The 27,320-nt window shown below is 47.2% G+C and overlaps 1 protein-coding gene across 1 annotated transcript in view; it reads left to right on the forward strand.

The window, feature by feature from the left end:
• Positions 1-27,320, forward strand: part of TMPRSS3 (transmembrane serine protease 3) — a gene marked incomplete at its 5' end in the record, with an annotated part of 134,841 nt that overhangs the window by 23,832 nt on the left and 83,689 nt on the right. Inside the window, 5 exon segments of the mRNA XM_082245783.1 lie at positions 4,408-4,524; positions 9,744-9,860; positions 14,763-14,886; positions 20,634-20,762; positions 25,729-25,772. Coding sequence (XP_082101909.1) covers positions 4,408-4,524; positions 9,744-9,860; positions 14,763-14,886; positions 20,634-20,762; positions 25,729-25,772 — 531 coding nt within the window.

Genomic DNA, 27,320 nt, shown 5'->3' on the forward strand with positions numbered 1-27,320 from the left:
GCCAGTTCCTGTTTACTCCACAATGTCTGATCTGAATGGATTCCGCTGCACCCAGTGATCGCACTGTGCAACAGGTTATGGGCCCAGGATCCGGATAAAGATCGACATAAGCATACCTCCCAACTTTTGAACTTCGCAATGAGGGACACTGAAAGGGAAACCAAACCGCCGCGGCAAATTGTGGGTGTGGCCAATTGCTTAGCAGTGGGAGGGGCTTAAGGGATAGGGTAAACAAAACCCAGACTTCCTAGTACTCATAAAATATGCTTTGATTGCTCAGCCTACCTTAAAGAAGAACTTCATTAAAATAGTCAGAGACTGCATAGCAACCAGCAACTGTTGGGACAATGAAGACTGGTGAGAAGTATATAATGTACAGTATTGTGTATATAGTGCAGGAGTGTGTAATGTACAGAATGCAGGGGACAGGAGTATGTAATGTACAGAATGCAGAAGACAGGAGTATGTAATGTACAGAATGCAGGAGACAGGAGTATGTAATGTACAGAATGCAGGGGTCAGACTCTGCACCATCCACCCCCCCAGCTCTATACACCCCAAATGCCCACCCAGCTCCATACACCCCCCCCCCCATCCACCCCAAATGCCCCCAGCAGCTCTATCCACCTCAAATGCCCACCCTAGCTCCATCCACCACAAATGCCCACCTAGCACTATCTATCCCAAACACCCATCCAACCTCCATCCACCCCATATGCCCACCCCAGCTCCATCCAACCCAAATGCCCCCTTTTGGGGGGGCGCAAACAGAAAAATGTAATAGGCATTGCTTTGCGGCAAAAAACGCTGTTAAAAATTGCGTGACTTTGAGGTCACAAAAGTGTGAAAGGGGCCTTCAGTAATCAAGGTAGAGTGTGCCCCCCATCAATGCAGAGAGACCAGCATGCTGTGCCCCCCTTCAATGCAGAGAGACCAGCGTGACCCCTTTAATGCAGAATGGCCAGCGTGACCCCTTTAATGGAAAATAACCAGCGTGACCCCTTTAATGCAGGATAACCAGCGTGACCCCTTTCAATGCAGAGGGAGGGAGGGAGAGAGAGATGACGGAGGGAGGGATGACCGAGGGAGGGAGGGATGACAGAGGGAGGGAGAGAGAGATGACGGAGGGAGGGAGGGAGGGATGACAGAGGGAGGGAGAGAGATGACGGAGGGAGGGATGACAGAGGGAGGGAGAGAGAGATGACGGAGGGAGGGAGGGAGGGATGACAGGGAGGGAGGGATGACAGAGGGAGGGAGGGATGACAGAAGGAGGGAGAGAGAGATGACGGAGGGAGGGAGGGATGACAGAGGGAGGGAGGGAGCGATGACAAAGGGAGGGAGGGAGGGAGAGAGAGATGACGGAGGGAGGGAGGGATGACGGAGGGAGGGATGACAGAGGGAGGGAGGGAGAGAGAGATGACGGAGGGAGGGAGGGATGACAGAGGGAGGGAGAGAGAGATGACGGAGGGATGGAGGGATGACAGAGGGATGGAGGGATGACAGAGGGAGGGAGGGATGACAGAGGGAGGGAGAGAGAGATGACGGAGGGATGACAGAGGGAGGGAGGGATGACAGAGGGAGGGAGAGAGAGATGACGGAGGGATGACAGAGGGAGGGAGGGATGACAGAGGGAGGGATGACAGAGGGAGGGAGAGAGAGATGACAGAGGGAGGGAGGGATGACAGAGGGAGGGAGAGATGACAGAGGGAGGGAGAGATGACAGAGGGAGGGAGGGATGACAGAGGGAGGGAGGGATGACAGAGGGAGGGAGGGATGACAGAGGGAGGGAGAGAGAGATGACGGAGGGAGGGAGGGATGACAGAGGGAGGGAGAGAGAGATGACGGAGGGAGGGAGGGATGACAGAGGGAGGGAGGGAGGGAGAGAGATGACGGAGGGAGGGAGGGATGACGGAGGGAAGGAGGGATGACAGAGGGAGGGAGGGATGACAGAGGGAGGGAGAGAGAGATGACGGAGGGAGGGAGGGATGACAGAGGGAGGGAGGGAGAGAGATGACGGAGAGAGGGAGGGATGACGGAGGGAAGGAGGGATGACAGAGGGAGGGAGGGATGACAGAGGGAGGGAGAGAGAGATGACGGAGGGAGGGAGGGATGACAGAGGGAGGGAGGGAGGGAGGGAGAGAGATGACGGAGGGAGGGAGAGATGACAGAGGGAGGGAGGAAGGGGGGAGAGAGGGGGGAGGACAGAGAGGAAGTGAGGACAGAGGGGGGTAAAGGATGGGAAGGGAGGGAGGAGAGAAGAAAAAGGAGGGAGAAGAGAAAGGGGGGGAGAGCTCCTCCTCCATAGACATGCTGGATATTGTAGTCTCACAAACTCCCCTCTACAATGAGACACACGGCAGTCCCGCCCAGCCTCTGCCTCTCTCACACACAGCCACAGCTATAGGGGTTGGGAGTGCACATATCAGGGGGTCCTGGGGGCAAACGCTATGGGGGTTGGGAGGGCACATATCAGGGGGTCCTGAGGGCACATATCAGGAGGTCCTTGGGGGGTGGGCAGGAAAAAAAGGGGGGTGGAGAGCACTTGGGGGGTGGGCAGGGAAAACCAGGGAGGTGGAGAGCACTGGAGGGGGGGGACAGGTAGCACTTGGGGGGTGGGCAGGGAAAACCAGGGAGGTGGAGAGCACTGGAGGGAGGGAGGGAGGGAGAGAGAGATGACGGAGGGAGGGATGACAGATGGAGGGAGGGATGACAGAGGGAGGGAGAGAGAGATGATGGAGGGAGGGAGGGAGGGATGACAGAGGGAGGGAGAGAGAGATGATGGAGGGAGGGATGACAGAGGGAGGGAGAGAGAGATGACGGAGGGAGGGAGGGATGACAGAGGGAGGGAGGGATGACAGAGCGAGGGAGAGAGAGATGACGGAGGGAGGGAGGGATGACAGAGGGAGGGAGAGAGAGATGACGGAGGGAGGGATGACAGAGAGAGGGAGGGATGACAGAGGGAGGGAGAGAGAGATGACGGAGGGAGGGAGGGATGACAGAGGGAGGGAGGGAGCGATGACAGAGGGAGGGAGGGAGGGAAAGAGAGATGACGGAGGGAGGGAGGGATGACGGAGGGAGGGATGACAGAGGGAGGGAGGGGTGACAGAGGGAGGGAGGGAGAGAGAGATGACGGAGGGAGGGAGGGATGACGGAGGGAGGTAGGGATGACAGAGGGAGGGAGAGAGAGATGACAGAGGGATGGAGGGATGACAGAGGGATGGAGGGATGACAGAGGGAGGGAGGGATGACAGAGGGAGGGAGAGAGATATGACGGAGGGATGGAGGGATGACAGAGGGAGGGAGGGATGACAGAGGGAGGGAGAGAGAGATGACGGAGGGATGACAGAGGGAGGGAGGGATGACAGAGGGAGGGAGAGAGAGATGACAGAGGGAGGGAGGGATGACAGAGGGAGGGAGAGATGACAGAGGGAGGGATGACAGAGGGAGGGAGGGATGACAGAGGGAGGGAGAGAGAGATGACGGAGGGAGGGAGGGATGACAGAGGGAGGGAGGGATGACAGAGGGAGGGAGAGAGAGATGACGGAGGGAGGGAGGGATGACAGAGGGAGGGAGAGAGATGACGGAGGGAGGGAGGGATGACGGAGGGAAGGAGGGATGACAGAGGGAGGGGGAGAGAGATGACGGAGGGAGGGAGGGATGACAGAGGGAGGGAGGGAGAGAGATGACGGAGGGAGGGAGGGATGACGGAGGGAAGGAGGGATGACAGAGGGAGGGAGGGATGACAGAGGGAGGGAGAGAGAGATGACGGAGGGAGGGAGGGATGACAGAGGGAGGGAGGGAGGCGAATACTTTTTCGAGGCACTGTATTGCCTGGGGTGGCATTAGTGGGAGGGGATGGGGGGAGTAGTTTTGTTTTTCTACTGTTGTAGAAAATAGATCCATGGTGGCCTGGTTTTGCACTGGAATTTGGATTATTTTCTTTTTGGTATGTTTTTTTCTTTTAGTATGTTGTTTTCTTTTTGTATTTTTGTACTCTTTGTACTTTTGTCGTTATATTGTGTTGTAACTTGAAATATTAGGAAAAAATAATAATTTACAAAAAAAAATAAAAAAAAGGATTGCTCTAACCAACATGTTAGATTGTCTGGCATTCTTCAAGTAGGTGCATAGGATGGGTTGATAGCCGAGTTCAATTGAATGAGGGAGCTTTGAAAAATGTCCAGGTTGTGAACTGACATATAATCAAAAGACACAAAAGCATGCTGAACCGCATCACACCTAATAGCCTCTTAAAAGCATTAAGAGGCATCAAAATACGATCATTGAAAATGCTGCTAAAACAGATGCCTTTTCTAAATGCATAGGTATAAATGGCCCAGACACCGAGCAAAGCCGTGTGACTCCATCTCCTGCATCTTCGTAATTTTTGCATTCATCTCTTTACAGAAAACAAGGAAAATGACGAATCGTCCAAGTGCCATCCTCTTATCCCTGTGAAATATCTCATTATCATCCTCTTCGCTGTCCTCGTTATTGCTCTGGCGATTGCTACAGGCCTGATTGGTGAGTGTTATCCATTATTTAGTGGTGTCTCCATTAAATTGTCAAGGATTAAATGTTTTACAATCCTCTTGAAAGGAAGAATAGAGACAGTTAGCGTCCTCTTTTTCATTAAGCAGAGCAGACTGACCTTTCTCACCTTCGTCGTCTGACGGGTGCAATGAATGGCCGATGGCTTGATAGCTTGTTTATCTGTGTATTAATGGCTTAATTGGACAGTAGGCATTCATTATGGCGGATAACTTTGCTGCACTTTCTGTACTCGGTAAATAGTCAGCGTTAAGCGGTTGCCACGTCTGGTCCCTGTACAATTTAGGCGCACATTAATCTTCTCTGGGTCCCTTTGCAAGCTGCAGAGTTCAGATCGGAGCAAGTGCAGTCAGCTTATTGGGCTTTATAAAAGTGTCATAAACAACGCTTTAGTCCTCTCAAGAGGGAAAAGGGCACTTGGCTCCTCCATAGCTCTGGATTGTCTAAACTAGTGTGGGAAAATCAACATATATGGTATTTGGGGGAATTAAATGGGCTAACTTACAATTACACAATATGGTCAAAAGTATTGGGACACCTGCCTTTATACACACATGAACTTTAATGGCATCCCAGTCTTAGTCCATAGGGTTCAGTATCAATGACGGCTGGTGCTCCATCGGTTGGGGGGGGGGGACAGACAGACCTGGCCACAGACCCCCCCCCCCCTCACTCCAGAGTCCAGTCCACACCATACTCCCCCCCCCCTGCGCCAGTTCACTTACCTTGTTCCTCCGGACTCAGGCGGCAACGGCTTCCCCCTCAGTCTCCTCCATGTCCCCTCTCGGCAGCCATCTCCTCCCTCCTCTGCCAATAGGATGCCTTCTCCTTTGGCCAATTGGGAAAAAGGTCTCAGGACCCGCTTACTGATTGGCCGGGAGGAGAATCAGTGTGGCAATAGCAAATATTCATTCACTATTGTCACACAACTGGGTGGGCTCAGGGCACAGTGCTCTGCGCCCTGAGCCCACCCTTTTTTTGAAGCCTATTAGAGCCTCTGGCTCTAAAAAAAACCCTCATTGGAATCAATGCATCCGGTGCCCTGCATGCAGGTTAGGGGACCGGCGCATGGATAGAGGGGCGGCACCCCTGCACACCTAATGGACAGGCCGCCACTGTTCAGTATTGAGTTGGCCCACCCTTTGCAGATATAACAGCTTCAACTCTTCTAGAAAGGCTGTCCAGAAGGTTTAGGAGCTGGACAATTAGACTCCTCTGATAAGCAGACAGGGCCTCCTTTATAATTTGCCTAGCACCCACCTAAAAGGGTGCTACATCAGTACAATTTATTGACTTTTTTTGTATGAGGGAAGAGGGGATGTGTGTAAATAGATGTTTGTAGTGCAAGGTCCTCTTTAATGTGTATTTCTAACTATTTTTTGTTTTGTTTTGGTCACAGTTAGGTTAGAATACCCCCCCCCCCAGGTGTTTATTGATTTTTGAATCACAGCGGGGAAGATCTACCTTCTCTATGAGTTCATTTACAGTTGGGGCTATTACTGCCACCCCTCTGAAAAGCGTTCTATAGTGGACTGCTTTTCAGAGGGCATTTGTCAAGCAGTGAAAAGGCATCTCTGCATCGCCTGTTTTAACTCTCAAAAATGCTGACCTACTGCGCCCCAACTGCAGTGCAACCAGTCACTTAAATGGGTCGTGTTCAGCGATGGTACTGGTCGCCAAATGTGGCACGCTGTTTCATTTTTCCTGCAGCTGTGAAGCAAAGAGTATCTGCCGTGGCATGTGTACAGTCCTGAGTGGCTGCAGTTCTGTGTTTAGATGGGCGGTTGGGAGGTGGTAAAAGTTGGACTCAGCTGCCTTCTTTTTTTTTAAACATTTTTATTGTTATCCAACATAATCATACAAGTAATATCAAAGCACATGACATTCATCCCATTCCACAACATAGAGTACAGAGATACATGCAAGCCGTTCAGAAAAATGGAACATGAAGTAGGCATATAACTCAACATTACCTCCTATCAATTGTGCAGTAGTTGTAAAACTCAGTTGGACAAGGAAAATGTTTTTTCTTTTGTAAATGAAACTAAACACCTAAGTATTCCCTCTCCTCTTCCCGTAACAAGAAAGAGAAAGCAATCCAGGCTAAACTAAGCCCCAAATCCCCCCGTTGTGACCAAGGTATAGCAACTTCCCCTTTCAACACCCAAGTAAAAATAAGAATGAGAAGAATGGTGAGGGACATGGGAAGGCAAACCCCACCCCCTGTACCTTTTTTGGTGCGTGTTCGGTAGTCAACCAATTAAGGACCCTGAAGATCTCCCCCCCCCCCCCCCCCCCTGCCAGTTAAACCGTCACCAGTCTAGTCGTCAGTCTCTCCCACTAACGTATCTGTAGAATCAACCCATCTATACCATATCTTCCGAAATTTCTTGAGAGATCCCCTAGCTCAACCTGTCAAACGAGGGGTCCTCCACCGCGTTGAAGTTCCCCAAAATAAAAATCCTCCCTTCCGCCATCTCAAGAGTAGCCTTAAGAATGTCATCTAGATGAGATAGCGAAAAAGGAGGGGGTATATAGACATTAACCACGGTCAGTACCCTGGTGCATACCCTAATGACCAAGATCACATATCTCCCAAACACATCAGTTTTAACAGCTAGTATAGAGATGGGTAAGGTCTTGGAGACCAAAATAGACACCTCTCTGGCATAGGAGGAATAGGTGGCGTGATACGCCCCCCACAATATGAGCCCTTTTCAGGGAGAGAGTCCTGGAGCCCTGCAAATGAGTCTCCTGCAGCAGAATCAGATGAGGTTTATGCTTCTTAAGATAATCAAAGATCAATGCACGCTTAAATTTGGAATTCAGTCCTCGGACATTCCAGGACACCATTTTTAAACGCTCTTCCATCTCTGAGAGCCCATGTGCACTATATGGAAGAATGAAGCTAATAACCAGTAGTTCACCGATCCTCATCCCAAGCTCCAGGACCCCCCCCCCAAGTCCTATGCATGATTGCGGTGCCCCAATAGGGCCATTGCAACTGTCCAACCGAAACACACACCCCATGAAAGAAAGAAGTCTCCTGGTCACCTGTAACAGGAAAAACACCCCAAAACTTTCCCCCAACCACCCCCTCCCTGCACCCAGCTCCAACATGCCAAGTGCCTCATACCCCAAACCAATTAACAAATTAAAACTGTGGTACGGGGAGCAAAATTGACACCCCCGAACCTGGCCCGCTTTACCGACTGCGGCCCAGTCCCTCCGGAAAAAGAGAAAAGGATGGAAAGTAGAGAGTCCCCTTCCCCTGCAGTTAGAATGAAGAGCAGAGAGGTCTTCTCCAATTCTCAGGTTGAGTCTCCAGAGAGGCTAGAAAAAGAAGGCAAAGCAAAAAAACAAAAAGGGAGGAGAAAAAAAAAAGGAATAAAAAAAGGGGGGGGGGAGGGAAAAGGGGGGGACGGGGAAGGGGGAAGGGGGGAGCAAAAAAGAAGTCAGAGAGACAAAAAAATAAAAATAAAAAAGGGGAGGAGCAAAGTCCAACCGTCCACCTGTAGTTCAGTTCCATAGTCTTGAGCAGACACTCGATTGCGTCCTGGGTCAGCAACAGCACACTGTCAGCACCTCATCAGAATCGACGTGTGGACTCTCCATGATTGCGACTGCCACGAGCATCAAGCCACGTGCATACCTCAGTAGGGTTTGTAAAAAAATGGGTTTTGCCTCTATCCACCACTCGCAGCTTGGCCGGATATAGCATACTGTATGCAAGGTTGACCTCTCTGAGACGTTTCTTCACCTGCTGGAACCTGGCCCTTTGTTTCTGCGTAGCCACCAAAAAGTCGGGGTAGATGGAAATGCGATAGCCATTATATTCCAACTCAGGGCCAGTTCTTGCCGCTTTCAGAATGTTCTCCCTATCACAGAAGTGCACAAGCTTGGCAATCATAGGACAGGGAATTGCTCCACTCAGCGGTGCCCTGGCAGGTATTCTGTGCACCCTCTCGATGGCAAACAATTGAGTGAAGGTAGCCACCTCCATATTTGCCTTCACCCAGCCCTCCAAAAAAATCCTCAGGATGTCCAGCTTCCGCGCCCTTAGGGAATCCCACAAATCTGATGTTATTACGGCGCATACGATCTTCCATATCAGCCATCTTAAGTGTATGTTCCGAGATTGCTTTTTTTGCTACCTGGACCGTGATTTCCATAGGCCTAACCACGTCCTCCAAATCACTTATTCTCCATTCAGCAGCATGTGTCCGCTCCTTCACTTTTGCCATATCTTGTTTCAGAAAGGAGAATTCCATTTTAAGGCCGTCAATGTGCTCTGTAAGGGAGGATTGGCAGAAGTGTATAGCCTCCATTATCTGTGCAAGTGAGGGTTCCCCTGCCCCCGATGCCTCTGGAAACTCCACAACCCCCTGAGTGGCTAGCCTGTCCAGTGATCTCCCCCTGTGTCTCACCCCACTTTCGCTTTGTCTTGGGTGTCACAGGATTTGCTGCAGGGGGGTCCCAAGTATCCTGCTCAGGCACTATACGATCCCTGGCATGCGCCTCCGCTGCTGCCCGGTCATCGGCGCCATCTTGGGAGCCCCAGGAAAAATGAGCAAGTCTTCCGGGGGGGGGCCATCTTCCCGTACTTAACCATCAGGGGGATCGCCGCTGCTGTTCCCGAGGTCCTCCCGAGCACCCGGTTGTAAAAACAAGCGTTCTGCTCCCAGGATAACGGCAGTATATCAGGCTGTTAGACGGAGCCCTCTCCCCTCACGTCCTCACATGTCCGGCACCGGTTCCGCCCCCTCCAGCTGCCTTCTTTACTGCTCACTGTGTGAATGAGCCCCTGTTTGTCCTTATAAATGTTGTTACAGAGATAGAAGTGATGAAAATCCAAAACTTTACTGTTCCCACAGAAACAGGAATAGAGGAGGCATAGAGGATAAATCTCCCAATGGTGATACCTGTTCCTCTTATTTGCTATTGTGTCCTCAGAGTAGGGAGGTCTCCTGAACAGAACACGGACAATTCCCTGTTCTATCCAATACCAAAAAAGTTTTGTCTAGACAAAATGTTAGTAGGTTACACTGCCATGGTATAGTCCAGTCCAGACATTTGTTAGTCCAGTTTAAGATATTAAGCTCCATTTGTACCCCCGATAAAAGCCATAAAGTTATACATTTCTGGTCCAACAGAAGGAAATGCACACTGAATTTTTTCCACCTCTCTTCCAGTTCACTTCACTTGCCCAGGAAAGATACGCTGCCAATCCTCTTCCATGTGTATCCAGAAATCTAAGCGATGTGATGGAGTTTTCGACTGTCCGGATGGAGATGATGAACTCAGATGTGGTAAATGGAATGAGATTCATAAATTTAAACAACGTGTTACCTTGTAGTGGAGGTCTCAGGATGAAGACTAATGCATGAGAAGAATATTTCCCCCTAAAAGCGGACTTCCCATCAAAAATGGAAGGTCTGTTGCACTTACAAACCCTAACCCAAAAAATACAAAAAAGCTTAACAAAAATAAGATTGTACCAAAAAAAAAACCCCATTGGCCCCAACTGCTAGAGTTTGTGGATAACATCATCATGTCCTACTTCGGCCACAAGAATGCAATGGAACCTATTGCATTGTTGTGTGTTTTCAAGCAACCAGCCTTGGTAAAACTTTATTTTATATGGCTTTTAAGCCTATTGTATTTAGAGGATGGGGGGCTTTAAGCAAGCAGAGCCTTCTATTTGCATGGATGATCCATTTCAATTTAGTTATAATGGAAAACACATTATTATATTGACCTAGGAACCCAGGAGGTGCTAATGCTAGAGACTAGATAGGTGGGAGTTTTGTTTTGGACAGAGTGAAGAGGGATTGAAACGACCGTCAGTTTTTATTGCTGTCTGTGCCTCTGTTAAGGAGATTCACCCTCTCTAATTTGTCCTGTTTATTATTACAATTGAAAGTGAAAGTAAAAGAAAATCCCACATTTTTGGTGTCCCCAGAAAAATAATAGAGGGGAAATCTTCCAATGGGGACACTAGTTCTGGTGACCGGGGGGTCCCCAAGGAATTCCCTTAATTTGCAGAGATTTCCTTTCACTTTCTGTTCGACTATGGGACAGGAAGTGAAGGGAAATCTCTGCAATGGGACACAGAAGGCAAAGAAAAAAAAATCTGCCAGTTATAACTCTATCCAAAATGAAAAAAAAGTTTTGCCTATATGTTGCACCCTACAGGTAGGTGCTAGATAAAATATAGTGGGCTTTGTCTGCCTAACAGCAGAGCCATGATTCCTTTTTGTCAGGTAGGTTGTCATGGCTTCCAGGTGTGTCTGCTGAGAGGGGAGTCTCCCCACTGGCTCTGTGAGATGCTTCTCATAGGGCAGTGGAGGAAACCCAATCAGGGACACATTCAGGCTTGTAACTACCCCAGAAGGCAGATTCTGCTGTAGAGGATTCTGGGAGTGGGTATAAGTTTGAGGGGAGTGATGACTCGTGGTCTTTGGCAGGAAGCAGAGTCCCAGGAAGGAGAGTACGGCTGTCTCCCATCCTGTCAGAGGAAGGGGATGTCTCGGGTGCTGCCGGAGAATCCAGAGGGTGCTGAGTTGAGCTGAAGGTGATCCGGTGTGCTGAGAACCAGCGGAGAGAGAGAGGGGTCCAGTCCCAGAAAAGCCTACAAAGGTTGTGAATACTGAGGATTGCCCCTGGGGGTCTGCCTAGTGTTAGAGGGGACCACTCTGGAGAAGGTTCTAGGATCCAAGTGTGAGCTAGCTGTAAAGGGGGTGCCTAGTCAGAGGACCCTGAAGTGCAAAGGGGGCACCTGTGGTTTGGGCCTTGAAGAGTCAGTGTACAGTGTGGATTGTACCAGTTGAGAGTTGCAGCAGCACAGGAATTCACAAGGAGCTACCTCAAGCCAGAGCAGTGTTCTACAGTCCTGGATCTTCTGGACTAAAGTCGAGGTTCCAGCACAGTTTTCAGTGTTACATTACTTTCAAGCATCAGGAAGCGTTGGCTAGCGTCAGCTGGCATCAAGACAGAGCTAACAAGCACATTTTTGCTAAAGAGTCCCAAAAGTGTACCTAGTTGAGCCGGAGGAGTATCCCACTCATTCCCTTCTCCCATCCCTTAAAATACAATCAAACAACCAAACAAAGATGCTGGAATTGTCATTGTCTCAGTGCTCACACCTTGGGTCACCGCTCACATGGGCTGGAGAGGTAAACGGGTAACAATGGCAGACCCACCTCAGGCTCAATGCCTGGAAAACCTGCTACATATAGTTCTACTTTTAGGCATTATACTGTAGAAGCTTAGGGGTCCATGTTTTTTGAGATACTGTATATATATATATATATATATATATATATATATATATACACAGCCATTAATGTCTAAACTGCTGGCAACAAAAGTGAGTACACCCCTGAGTGAAAATGTCCAAAATGGGCCCAAAGTGTCAATATTTTGTGTGGCCACCATTATTTTCCAGCACTGCCTTAACGCTCTTGTGCATGGAGTTTCCCAGAGCTTCACAGGTAGCTACAGGAGTCCTCTTTCACTCCTCCATTACGACATCATAGAGCTGGTGGATGTTAGAGACCTTGCGCTCCTCCACCTTCCGCTTGAGGATGCCCCACAGATGCTTAAAGGTCTGGAGACATGCTTGGCCAGTTCATCACCTTTACCCTCAGCTTCTTTAGCAAGGCAGTGGTCATCTTGGAGGTGTGTTTGGAGTCATTAACATGTTGGAATACTGCCCTGTGGCCCAGTCTCTGAAGGGAGGGGATCATGCTCTGTTTCAGTATGTCACAGTACATGTTGGCATTCATGATTCCCTCAATGAACTGTAGCTCCCCAGTGCCGGCAGCACTCATGCAGCCCCAGACCATGATACTCCCATCACCATGCTTGATGTTAGGCAAGACACACTTGTCTTTGTACTCCTTACCTGGTTGCCGCCACACACGCTTGATACCATCTGAACCAAATAAGTTTATCTTGGTCTCATCAGACCACAGGACATGGTTCCAGTAATCTATGTCCTTAGTCTGCTTGTTTTCAGCAAACTCTTTGTCGTCTTTCTTGTGGATCTTCTTTAGAAGAGGCTTCCTTCTGGGATGACAGCCATGCAGACCAATTTTATGCAGTGTGCAGCGTATGGTCTCAGCACTGACAGGCTGACCCCCCCCCCACCCCTTCAACCTCTGCAGCAATGCTGGCAGCACTCATACGTCTATTTCCCAAAGACAACCTCTGGATATGACGCTGAGCACGTGCACTCAACTTCTTTGGTCAACCATGGTGAGGCCTGTTCTGAGTGGAAGCTGTCCTGTTAAACCGCTGTATGGTCTTGGCTACCGTGCTGCAGCTCAGTTTCAGGGTCTTGGCAATCTTCTTATAGCCTAGGCCATCTTTATGTAGAGCAACAATTCTTTTTTTCAGATCCTCAGAGAGTTCTTTGCCATGAGGTGCCATGTTGAACTTCCAGTGACCAGTATGAGAGAGTGAGAGCGATAACAGCAAATTTAACACACCCGCTCCCCAGTCACACTTGAGACCTTGTAACACTAACGAGTCACATGACAATGGAGGGAAAATGGCTAATTGGGCCCAATTTGGACATTTTCACTTAGGGGTGTACTCACTTTTGTTGCCAGCCGTTTAGACATTAATGGCTGTGCGTTGAGTTTTTTTTGAGGGGACAGCAAATTGACACTGTTATACAAGCTGTACATTCACTACTTTACATTGTAGCAAAGGGTAATTTCTTCAGTGTTGTCACAGAAAAGATATAATAAAATATTTGCAAAAATGTGAGGGGTGTATTCACTTTTTTTACATACTGTATATATATATATATATATATATATATATATATATACACACTGTATATATACTGTATGACAGAGATAATAAAGAAAGAAGAAAGATCCAGATTAGGGGTAGTCCAAGTCCGAATCAAAGTAGGAAAGTTCATGTAATAATAGAAAGGTTCATTAACCACTTGCCGACCGCCGCACGACTATCTACGTCGGCGGTCAGCCCCTCACAGGCAAACTAACGTAGGGCTACGTTGCTTGCTTGTGAGGGTCTAGGGAGCGAGCGCGCGCCCCCGGGGGCGCGCTCCCGCTCCCGCGTGGTCACGGACCCCCCCGCGCGTGTGACCAGCGGACCCGATGTCCGCCGGTCACTCGCGATCGGCGGGGGGAGAGGGAGAATGTCAGGCAGCTTGTGTAAACAAACTGCCTGTCATTCTCCTCGCTGCAAAGACACTGATAAAACGGATCTGGTATGTAGATCCGTTGATCAGTGTCCTTACAGCTAGAGCCACAGCCAATCACAGTAGAAACCACGCCCCTAGGGACACACACAGCCCTTCCCTCTCAAATAAAGTTAACCCCTTCACTACCAGTGTATTTTTACAGTAACAGTGCATATGTATAGCACTGATTACTGTAGAAATGTCACTGGTAACCCCAAAAGTGTCAAAAATGTCAGTCAAGGGTCCGATCTGTCCGCCGCAATGTCGCAGTACCGCAAAAAAAATCGCAGATCGCCGCCATTACGCGTTAAAAAAAAAAACAACAAAAATGACAAAAATCTTTCCCTTTGTTAGTAAACGCGATAACTTTTGCGCAAACCAATCAAAATACGCTTTTTGCGATTTTTTTTACCAAACATAGGTAGCATAAAACAAATTGGCTGAAAATTTTTAAAAATTTTGATTTTTACATTTTTTTTGGGGGGAATTTCATATAAAAAAATGTGAAAAATATTGCTATTTTTGCAAAATTGACGCTCTTTTTTTGTTTATAGCGCGTGATCAAAAAATCGCACAGGTGATCAAATACCACCAAAAGAAAGCTCTGTTTGTGGGAAAAAAAGGACGTCAAATTCGTTTAGGTACAGCGTCGCACGACCGCGCAATTGTGAGTTAAATTCACGCAGTGCCGAATCGCAAAATACCCCCTGGTCGGAATGGGGGTAAAATCTTCCGGGGCTTAAGTGGTTAACAAGCCAACACATTTTTAGGGTTTTAGAGGCCCTCCTTCCTCATGGCTTCAAACTTTCAAAAGATGAGAATACTCGGACTGTAGAGAATTTTTAAAAGCTATAGAAACTTTCATAAGATGGGAATATTTAAGGCTGCCATACATGGCTTAAATTTTGAACCACTAATGCGGTCTCCATGCTTCTGTCACAACAGCTGCCCTAATTTTCCCTCTAAAGACCCCTTTTTGTGTTTGCTTTAGTGAGACTAAGTGGACGGAGCGGGGTGCTGCAAGCCTACATTGCCGGATCCTGGAAAACAGTCTGCTCCGACAGCTGGAATGCATTGTATTTGAATCTGACATGTAAGCAATTAGGGTTTTCCAGGTAATTAGGAATTGTTTAGTAAAGAATTGTTTTTTACTGCACTGCATGGTTTATTTCAATGGTGGGTTAACAAGATGGATGAGTTGTAGAAGCGGGGTGGTGACGTCACACTGTCCACTTTGTCCAATAAGAGAATGCTTTGGATTCATTGAGAAAATAAAAAGCATTATCTGAATGGCAATCGTGCCCAGCAGTCGACCTCCTGGGATCACAATGCAGCAGGGCAGCCGCTCGGCAGGGGACCGGACCTGGAAGCTAGTGGAGATGATTGGAGTAGTGGTGCTGAATACAGTGATTTCCAGCTTCAAGAGAAGCCTTAAGCCCCGTACACACGTGTCGAAAATTGGCAGGGAATTTTCGGCCAACGTCCGATCTGCCGATTTTCGGCTTGTTAGTATGATGCTTCCGACAACCAACTCCGACTTTTCGGCCGAAAAAAATCTGGTGTGCAGACTATAAAATTTTTGTTGGCCGTCAACATAACAGCCGATTTTCGTGCAGTCAGTACAGATTTCGACAGGGAAAAATCTGATGAGCAAGTCTGGGCATGCTCAGAGAAGAAAGAACACAAAGAAAGCAAACCAACACATGACATCACTTCTGAAGTAGATTTTTGTTGGACGATAAAATTCGTGTGCAGTCTAGGCACATTCCAACCAACAAAACACCACTCTGGACAAAAGACGGACGATCGGTCGGCCGATAATCGTTGCGTGTGTACGGGGCTTAAATCTTTTTACCCCAGAGGAACAATTTTCAGGTCTCAGGGGGTTCCCTGAGGTCATTGGGAAAATGCCTCTTACATTGGTGGCCTATAGGAAGAATGCCACCCTTAAAAAGAGCAAAAAAGACCATTGGTGTCATGTCACTGGCTCTGCCAAATGATGTTGGCCCTGGAACTACATAGGCACCATCTGATGGGAGGTCAATTAATCACAACTCAAAGAACCCCTAGACCCCTTTGGAGGAAGCCTAAGGTTACACGGAACTCTGGTTGAGATTTGCTGTTTTGGGGGTACTGTATATGCATAGCTATATTGGTCTAATCTGGACCAACGTAACACTGTAAGAATATTCATACCTCAAATTCTTCTTTAAAAGGATAATTCCACCTTGACCCCATTGCCCCAATCACATTCTTGTATGTTCTAGGTTGACTTTAGTTGAAAATTTCCCTCCTATGTGACAGTCCTCATTTTATGCTCAAAATGTTGAGTTTGAATGCCATCATTGATGTCATGCCACTGGTTCTGCAAAATGATGTTGGCCCGAGAACTACGCAGGCACTATCAGATGAGAGGTCAATTAATTACAACTCAAGGAACCCTATAAACACCTTTGGAGAAATCCTAAGGTTACACGGAACCTTGGTTGAGAATTGTTTTTTTTTGGAGGTACTGTATGCGCATAGCTAAGTTGGTTCAATCTGGACCAATGTAACTATGTAAAAATATCCAAACCTGGCATTCTTCTTGAAAGAGATAATCCACTTTGACCCTATTTTCACATTCCTGTATGTTCTAATGCCTCGTTTCCACTGAGTGGATCGGTTCGGGTCAGTTCGGTACGGTGCGCTATTTTGAGTGTTTCCATTATGAAAGTGGCCCATACAACCGAACCAAACCGCACCATTCCTGGTCCTCCTTCAGATGTAGGGCCATAGGAAATGGTACGGTACGGTTGGGGCGAAGCTACTGGCGTCACACTATACATTCCACTGATTGGCGGACAGGAAAACCTCAATGCTCACGTCAAAAGGCATTTGATGTAAACCCCACATGGCCCCTGGCGGTCTGACTTGCAGTGGAAACGCTCACCTGAATAGGCCGGACCATTTTAACCCTTCCAAACTGTACCGACCCGAACCGTTCTGCTCAGTGGAAACGAGGCATAAGTTGACTTTAGTTTCCCATTTGTGATGGTCCTTCTTACAGTATAAGTTCTCATATGTTTAGTTGGAACGCCAATATTTCTCTGTCTTTCTAGAAATGTTCCTCATCCTTTAATGCATTGCACCGGGGCAAACTTTCAGACATTCGAACAGCTGGTGACAAGAAGACAAAGACTTTTTAAAACTTTAGAAGGGAACAAGTGGGTGGAAAAGCTGGGAGCAGAATTATTGATGGGTCCTATTTCTTTACCAATTTGGTCTCAGTTTGTGAAGCTTGAGTAATGACAAGTCAGAATAATCTGTCTTTTGTGTCATCTGCGAGATCATTGGGAGTCAGTTTCTGCCTGCGCTCATTGACAGCTATGACATGATAAGGGAGGAGAAGTGGCTTCCAGTCTTTGTAATCCTTCAACTTGTACGACAATTAGAGGAATGGGGGATATGTAAAGTGTTTTACACTTACCAGCCACTTTATTAGGTACACCCTGCTAGTACTGGGTTGGGCCCCCTTTTGTCTTCAGAACTGCCCTTATTTTAGATTTAAAGCGGTAGTATACTACAAAAAAAAAAAAAAAAACCCTGCAAGACAAAGGCATAATGAGCTAGTATGCATTATGAAAAACGTACCTTAGAACGAAGCCCCGACACAGACCCCGCTGTGGGAGCGGACATGATCCCTCGGCGTCTCTTCCGGGTTCGGCAGCTCCGGCGCTGTGAGTGGCTGGAGCCGCGATGACGTCATCCCGCTCATGCGTGTGGGGGATTAACTTTACGGCAACTTCCCGGCAAGGAAATCTGAAGGTCCGCCGGACCTTCAGAGCGCATGCGCCGCTCGCGTCAGCGGCTGCATGCAGTGCAAATATCTCCTAAACCGTGCCGGTTTAGAAGATATTAATTGTACCTACAGGTAAGCCTTATTATAGACTTACCTGTAGGTAAAAGTCACAAAAATCGGTATACTAACAGTATTAAACATTCCACAGAGATTTTGGCCCATAGCATAGCATCACGCAGTTGCTGCAGATTTCTCAGCTGCACCTCCATGATGCCAATCTCCCGTTCTACCACATCCCAAAAGTGCTCTATTGGATGAGATGTGGTGAGCGTGGAGGCCATTGGAGTACGGTGACCTCATTGTCATGTTGAAGAAACCAGTGGTGAAATGATTGGAGCTTTGTGACATGGTGCATTATCCTGCTGGAAGGAGCCATCAGAAGATGGGGACACTGTAGTCATAAAGGGATGGACATGGTCAGCAACAATACTCAGGTAGGCTGTGGTGTTTAAACAATGCTAAATTGGTACTAAGGGGCCCAAAGTGTGCCAAGAAAAGATCCCTCACACCATTACACCACCACCACCAGCCTGAACCATTGATACGAGGCAGGATGGATCCATGCTTTCATGTTGTTTACACCAAATTCTGATCCTACCATCTGAATGTCGCAGCTTAAATCAAGACTCATCAGACCAGGCAACACTTTTCCAATCTTCCATTGCCCTATTTTGATGAGCCTGTGCCAATTTTAGCCTCAGTTTCCTGTTCTTAGCTGACAGTAGTGGCACCAGGTGCGGTCTTCTTTTTTTGGTTATAGCGCAAAATCTAAAAACCGCAGATTGCCGCTGCTCTCCCGCAATTGTCCGAGAAACCGAGAGAAGACCCGCCTGCTTATGTAAACAAAGCAGGAGGATCTTCTCTCAGACAGGCAGGGACAGATCAGCAGTTTCAGCTAAGCCACAACCCCGATCTCTCCAACCCCCCCCCCCCCCACACAGTCAGTAAGCATACTTAGGCATACATTTAACCCCTTTGACCAACCCCAGTATTAACCCCTTCCCTGCCAGTGTAATTTATACAGTAGCAGTACATATTATTTAGCACTGATTACTGTATTAGTGTCACTGGTCCCCAAAAAGTGTCAAAAATGTCAGTTAGGGGTCCGATCTGTCCGCTGCAATGTCACAGTCCCGCTAAAAATCGCAGATCGCCGCCATTACTAATAAAAAATAAATAAATAAAAAGTCCAAAAATCTATCCCATAGTTTGTAAACGCTATAACTTTTGCGCAAACATATAACAATACGCTTTTTGGGATTTTTTTTTTACCAAAAAAATGTAGCAGAATACAAATTGGCCTAGGTAGATACATACAAAACATACAAAATAAAACATACAAAACTTTATTCAAGATATGATCACATCAGAAAAATATAGTGCAACGTTTCGGAGCCGCGCAGGACCCCTTCGTCAGGCATCTGACGAAGGGGTCCTGCGCGGCTCCGAAACGTAGCACTATATTTTTCTGATGTGATCGTATCTTGAATAAAGTTTTTTGGACTGCTTTTGCAAGTTCCTTGGTGTGCTGGCGAATATGTATCTACCTGTAACCAATCCAGTTGCCAACTGGTGATCGCTTCAGCACCCAGTACACACGAGCCTACAAACCAGGAAGGTGTGCGATAGGAATATGAACTATACAAATTGGCCTAAACTGATAAAGTTTTTTTTTTTTTTTTACAACTGTTCCAGACAGAAGGGAAGGCTCAAGTTCGACTTCACTGTAAGGACTTGAATTATACTTGCAGTCAGTATACAGCAGAGCTCAGACAGAGAGGAAGAAGCAGCACCAAGAGCCAATCAGAGTGAATATACTAACTAGGAGCATGCGGATAGAAGGAGAGAGCAGAGCAAGAGATGAGCTGAATTTGAAGGCTGGAGTTGAGCTTTTAGGGGTCAAGCAGCAGAGATGAAGAGAAGAAAAAGCTGTTTGACAGAGACAAGACTCTCTGCAGCTCTACATGCAGCCATCTTCCTGTACAGACTCTTAACCGCTTGCCGACCGCCGCACGACTAAAAATACGCTTTTTGCGATTTTTTTTTTACCAAACATATGTAGCATAAAACAAATTGGCCTAAAATGTTAAAACATTTTGATTTTTACATTTTTTTGGGGGAATTTCATATAAAAAAAATGTGAAAAATATTGCTATTTTTGCAAAATTGTCGCTCTTTTTTTGTTTATAGCGCATGATCAAAAAATCGCACAGGTGATCAAACGCCACCAAAAGAAAGCTCTATTTGTGGGAAAAAAAGGACATCAATTTCATTTGGGTACAGCATCGCACGACCGCGCAATTGTCCGTTAAAGTCACACAGTGTCAAATCGCAAAATAGGCCCTGGTCAGGAAGGGGGTAAAATCTTCCGGGGCTTAAGTGGTTAATTGGTGAACTGTATGACCCCCCTTCTCTACAGACAGCCCCCCTAATAACACAACTTGGACTGCTGGGAAATCTGTAGAGTTGACAAATATTATGTCCCTATAAATATATTGTAAATAATAATAATTAGAGTTGCACTAATTCAGTTGTTTTTTATCGGCAAGTACCGATACTTTGTTAATTACTCGCCAATACCTATATTTTTCGGTGCGTTTTGCGCCCATACAAAATGAATGCGAGCAAATCACACTGCAAAGAATCGCATGCAATTTGAACAGAAATGCGGTGCGATTCCTGTCTGAATTGCATGCGGTTTCCTGCACTGTTTGTGTGTAAACCAAAATTTGTCATAGTGATTTCAGCCTGGGTTCACACAGGAGCGGTGTGGGATTCGGACAGGAATCGTACCACATTCCTGTTCAAATTGCATGCGATTCTTTACAATGCGATTGGCGCCTATTTATTTTGTAAGGATGCAAATCGCACCGCAAGGTATCGGTTTTGGTATCAGGGCATCCCTAGTAATAATAATAACAGTAATCATGGTGTTTTATGAAATGTTCAGTCGTCATTGATTTCTGCTCAGTTTATTCTTATTCATTCATTTACGGTCATAAAATTCCCGTGAAATTGCAGTTTTGAGAGCTCCGCCTCCGCGCCCTTGCGTTATGTTGAAGAACAGTTCAGAAGAGAATTTGCGTCAGTCACCAAATCTTCAGATTCTTCCGACCAGCCAACCCTAATGCAACACGTCATCCAGCAAAGGTAAGATCCCATAGTCAGAGGGGACAAATGAGGACATTTTTAGCATTGTTTTGAGACAGGTAGAGCTTTCTTTAGATGGTATTTAATCACCGCTGGGGGCTTTTATTTTTTGCAAAATGAAAAAAGACCAAAAAGTTTGGAAAAAATAAAACATTTGTCTTAGTTTCTTTTAACATTTTTTGCAAATAAATAATTTTTCTTATTCGCTGATTTGCTCTAATGAGGAAGAACTGATGGGGACTGATGAGAAGGCACCAAGGAGGCTGCACTGATGGGCACTGATAGACAGCAATGATAAGCTCTGATGGGCGGCACTGATGAGAAGGCAGTGATGGGCACTGATAGGCAGCACTGATGGGCACATATAACTGATAGGCAGCACTGATAGACACTGATACGCTGCACTGATGAGGCTCCACTGATAGGTGGCACTGATAGGCGGTACTGATGGGCACTGATAGGAGGCACTAATGTGCACTGATAAGCAGCACTGATGGGCACAGATAACTGATAGGCAGCACTGATCGGCAACACTGATAGACACTGATAGGCTGCACAGATGGGCACTGATGAGGCTCCACTGATAGGTGGCACTGATAGGCAGTACTGATGGGCACTGATAGGAGGCACTAATGGGCACTGATGAGGCTCCACTGACAGGTGGCACTGATAGGCGGTACTAATGGGCACTGATAGGCAGAACTGATGGCCATGGGAGTCCGCAGAACTTTTTTCAGGGGAGGGCAACATTTTAAGGTCACCTATGCTCCACCCTTTTCAACAATGTCATGAAGGGGAGGGGCTTAGTTATTATACCTTTTTTGAGTATTTATTTTTAAAGAGCAAACAGCAGCATTTATTTTTAAAGCATTTGTTACTATAAAATAAATAAAAAATAATGTACCTTGTTCCCTTAAAGCATGTGATACAGCACAGTGCTTTGCTGTGTAATTTGGCCCCTTCTATCACCTAAAATACCTGGCTGATCCTGCCTGGCTATGTCCTCCCCTCTGTAAACTGACCACGGTATACCATGGCTGCTGAGCCCTGACACTGTGGTCAGTTTACGTGCCTCCGTCATCCGCAGCTCTCCTGTCCTCCTCTGTCCTCTCTACCCCCTCCCTCCCTGCTTGTCTGCTGCTGCAGTTTTGGTTAAAGTTTAATATCCTGTCTACAGTCTGTGTAATAAACCTGTGTGCCCCTGTGTCTGCGTTTTATAAAAATAAGCCATTCTTTACAAGTTTTCAGAGTGCAATTCGCCGCTCCCATGACCCGCCACCTCTCCTCCTCCTCTCAGCCTCTCCACCTCCCCTCCTCCTCCTCTCCTCCTCCCCTCCTGACAAACATAAATGAGGAATCCTCGCCCCCCCCCCCCCCACTGCAGGTAGCTGTCAGACGGGGAGAGGAGAGAGCCGACAGGTCACATGAGCGGTGCTCAGCCCTCTAAAAACTGGTAAAGAACGGCTTATTTTTTTTAAAAACACAGACACAGGGGCATAGAGGATTATTAAACAGACCAGACAGGATGGTATAAAGTGGCTTAACAATCACTTGAAAGGGGGAAGTTGAGATTCCGGGGGGGGGGGGCATTTCCCCCCTTGCCCCTACCTGCGGACGCCCATGCTGATGGGCACTAAAGAGGAGGCAGTAATCGCACTAATTATCACGGGTGGAGCTGCACTGATAATTGGGGTTGAATTGCACTCAAAAAGTTGAGTCCCACTGGTTTGTTGAGTTACAGGATTTTTTTGGGATGAGGGGGCAAGTGATAGGTGGCACTGATGGGCACTGATAGGTGGCACTGATGGGCAGCACTGATAGGGGGCAGTGATGGGCACTAATAGGTGGCACTGATGGGCACTGATAGGCTGCACTAATAAGGAGGCAGTGATGGGCACTGATGGGCACTGATAGACAGCATTGATGGGCACTGATGAGGAGGCAGTGATGGGCACTGATTGGCAGCACTGATGAGCACTGATTAAAGAGGCAGTGATGAGCACTGATGGGCACATTTGTGAGGTCAGGCACTGATGTTGGAAAGAAGGCCTGGCTCGCAGTCTCCACTTTTATATATCCCAAAGGTGTTCTATCGGGTTGAGGTCAGGACTCTGTGCAGGCCGGTCAAGTTCCTCCACCCCAAACTCGCTCATCCATGCCTTTATGGACCTTGCTTTGTGCACTGGTGCTCAGTCATGTTGGAACAGGAAGGGGCCATCCCCAAACTCTTCCCACAAAGATGGGAGCATGAAATTGTCCAAAATGTCTTGGTATGCTGACGCCTTAAGAGTTCCCTTCACTGGAACTAAGGGACCAAGCCTAACCCCTGAAATACAACCCCACACCATAATCCCCCCTCCACCAAATGATTTGGACCAGTGCACAAAGCAAGGTGCTGCAGTTTACCTGCACCGCGAGTTCAGCGCAGTGCATCTGCGACTGTCCTGGGTAGCTGCTATTTGCCATAGACTTCTAGTATATCCTGCAGCTGTAGTGCAATTTCTGAAAGAAAACCAAAACTCCTGCATTCAGAAAGTGCACCAAACTTGTAGGATATAATAGACATCTATGGCAAAGCATGGCAACCCCGCAGGAAAGCTGCAGGTACACTGCACTGCACCCACGGTGTGGGCAAACCGCAGCACATCGGTGTGAAAGCAGCCCTTTACTATTATTGTATTGCTTCACACTGACCTGAAGATGTCTGCTTTCCTGGTGCTGGGACCATCCTTGAGACCACTAGCTGGGATAAGAGGTGGAGTGCAGTTAGTATCACTCCGCATGGCACAGGAGCCGGCACTACAAAGGAGACATCGGCTTTTGTGGCTCTTCCTCCCTACTACACCTCCAACTTTACAAGTAGTCCCTCAGCATTGCACTTTAATGCTCTAGGTGAAAAGAAGTCCCCGTTTTCCGGGGACAACCCCCAGATTGAGGACACTGTCCCTGGACCAAGTCTGTCCCCAGTTTCAGGGCTAGAATAATGTAGACCAGGCATCCCATGCTGGCCAAGAAGCAGCCTGGTGGCTCAGATGCAGACGTCCCCTGCTGGACGATAACACCTTCCTGTATATTATGTAGTCCTGCGCCCAGCGCTCCATGTATTATGCAGTCCTGTGCCCAATGCTCTGTGTATTATGCAGTCCTGTGCCCAGCACTTCGTGTATTATGCAGTCCTGTGCCCAGCGCTCTGTGTATTATGTAGTCCTGTGCCCAGTGCTCTGTGTATTATGTAGTCCTGTGCCCAGGGCTCTGTGTATTATGTATCCCTGTGCCCAGTGCTCTGTGTATTATGCATCCCTGTGCCCAGCGCTCTGTTTATTATGTAGTCCTGTGTCCAGCGCTCTGTTTATTATGTAGTCCTGTGCTCAGCGCTCTCTGTGTATTTTGTAGTCCTGTGCCCAGCGCTCTGTGTACTATGCAGTCCTGTGTTTAGCGCTCTATGCATTATGCAGTCCTGTGCCCAGTGCTCTTTGTATTAGGCAGTCCTGTGCCCAGTGCTCTGTGTATTATGTAGTCCTGTGCCCAGCGCTCTGTGCATTATGCAGTCCTGTGCCCAGTGCTCTGTGTATTATGCAGTCCTGTGCTCAGGGCTCTGTGTATTATGCAGTCCTGTGCCCAGCGCTCTGTGCATTATGCAGTCCTGTGCCCAGTGCTCTGTGTATTATGCAGTCCTGTGCTCAGGGCTCTGTGTATTATGCAGTCCTGTGCCCAGCGCTCTGTGCATTATGCAGTCCTGTGCCCAGCGCTCTGTGTATTATGCAGTCCTGTGCCCAGCGCTCTGTGTATTACGTAGTCCTGTGCCCAGCGCTCTGTTTATTATATAGTCCTGTGCCCAGCGCTCTGTTTATTATGTAGTCCTGTGCCCAGCGCTCTGTGTATTATGAAGTCCTGTGTCATTTGCCATTAAAAAAAAAAAAAAAATGTCCACGGATTTCATTTAAAAAATCTGGTCACCCTACTCTGGGATGGCGGGTCAGAAAGCCCAGACCGCGATCCACCAGTCACATGTCTGCGATCGACTGGTACATCGCGATCTATCGGTTGCTGACCCCACTTCAGGTGTGAGTAAGAGAGGGTGGCTACATTCCTACATACAGCGGGGCCATGGAGAACGAACGTAGCCACCCGCTAACAGAAAGTCAGATCACAGCAGCAACAAAAAAAAAAAAAGAAAAAAGGAATTTACAGGTCTACATCTCTACAAACAAACCCAGAATGGGTTCCCCAGATTAGAAAGTATACCAAAAAAAATAAACACATCAGACCTCAGGTGCATTATGACCCTCTTTCACATTGCCTGGCTTCATTAACCACTTCAAGACTAGACGTATTTCTGACATTGGTTGTTTACAAGTTCAAATCAATATTTTTTGCTAAAAAATTCCTTAGAACCCCCTCAAACAATATAAATATTCTTTTAGCAAAGACCCTAGAGAATAAAATGGTGGTCGTTGCAATATTTTGCACTGTATTTGCATAGCAGTCTTTCAAATGCAATTTATTTTGGAAAAAATGCACTCCTGCTAGTCTCAGGAGATGTCACTATTGTGCTGCTCACTGTTCTCCTTGCTGGAAGCTCTGACATCAGGAAGCAAAGCCCTGCCTCTACCAAGATGGCCGCCTCCACACAGAGCAGAGCAAGCACAGCTTCCAGAGTTGATGTTGGTGTGCTGACCTGACTTTGCTTCCTATCTGGAATAGTCACATCAGGGAAGACTTTATGAGCAGTTTGACAAAGCTAAGTGTGAGATTTTATATTTCACTGCTGTCACAGTAAAGAACCCTTTCCGAAACTATAGATTCTTCCATCTGCGAGATATACTGGCATTTTTTTGGAGACCTTATTGCTGAATGGTCCGTTGGGTCGTGAATCTTGTTAGCTTTAGAAGGTGCAGATTGTCTGTAGAAATTGGCTACAATAAAAATAAATAACAAACTCGCTATCATTTTTTTTTCCTTCCAGAGAATACTGCTCTTCGGGTAATGTCACCACCATAAAATGTATTGGTGAGTACCTGCGATGATCTGATTATTATTATGTAGAGGTGCACCGGATGGAAATTTTGGTGCCGAAGCCGAAACTGAAAATGCAGGATGCACTTGGCTGAAAACGACAGTTTTTAAAAAAATATTTATAACTTTTATATATAATTGTATTATATTCGACTTTTTAAAGTGATGGTAAAGTCTTGTTTAAAAACAAAAATAAAATAACAAACATGTTATACGTACCTCCTCTGTGCAGTTGGTTTTGCACAGAGCAGCCCAGATCCTCCTCTTCTCAGGTCCCTCCTCTGCTCTCCTGGCCCCTCCCTCGTGTCGAGTGCCTCCACAGCAAGCAGCTTGCTATGGGGGCACACAAGCCGGGCCACAGCTCCCTGTGTCTATGCAGACATGGAGCCACGACCCCTCTCTCTCCGGATTGGCTGCCTGACTTTGATTGACAGCAGCGGAAGCCAATAGCGCTTCGCTGCTGTCTTTGCCAAAGAGGAGGGCAGCTGAAACACTCATGCAACATCGCTGGATAAAGATGGGCTCAGGTAAGTATTAGGGGGGCTGAGGGGAGCTGCTGCACACAGAAGGTTGTTTTTATCTTAATGCATAGAATGCACCTTCTGCCTTTACAAATCCTTTAATTAATATCATTAATTTCAAGGCACATGAATTCATTGTTGCCCATTTTTGGCACCTTTATCACAAGAAAAGCTCAAAAAATGCATCCCTTTAAATTCTATGTATGTCTTCACACTGGTTCATTGTGCTTTTGTTGGGGTGTTAAAAATCTTGTTTGCTGCATTTCTGGTCAGTAAAAAAAAAAATACACCAAAAAATTCACCTCCCCTTTGAAATGCATTGAAAATGCAGCAAGAATACATTTATAATGCACCTGCGTTATGTTTTTGAGTCACATGACCTATGAAACACACACCATAAGCAAACTGAATTTGCTGCAAAATCACTGCAAATTCTCAGCAAAATCGCATTGCATTTTTGGTGCCATTATAGGTACCTTTTTCTCTCATTGCCAAAATGCTGATAACACGTTTTGTTGGGCCGATTTGTTTCAGTGGCCGAAATTTTGGTGCATCTCTAGTATTAGAGTGGTTGTTAAGCCACTGTGTAAAGTACACACAATCCCCCCAGTTAGAACACGTCCTTTGCCCTAGTGTCTGTGCTTTGTAAAAAATATGGGCATTACTACCTTATTTCACTGCACCGCTCGGCACTCACGTGACTCCTGGCTTCTCCCTCTCCCGATATGACAGCTCTAGTGGGAGGGGCTGAGAATCTCCAGCTAATTACAGTTGTGAGGAGGGGGGAGAGGAGAAGAGCAGCGAGGTTTCACGTGAGCGCCAAGTGGCGCTGTGAAATTAGGTAGTAATAGGGATATTTTTTACAAAGCACAGACACTGCAGCATAGGGCGTTTTCTATCACAGAGGATTGCATGTACATTACACAGTTATTTCAGCAGCAGGAGGGGGGGGGGGGGGGCTCTGACACAGAGCTGATAGGCAGGGAGGACAGAGGAGAGTTGCGGATGACGGAGGCATGTA

Source organism: Pelophylax lessonae (assembly GCF_965119305.1).
Source record: "Pelophylax lessonae genome assembly, chromosome: 2".
In the NCBI taxonomy this organism is placed as follows: domain Eukaryota; kingdom Metazoa; phylum Chordata; class Amphibia; order Anura; family Ranidae; genus Pelophylax; species Pelophylax lessonae.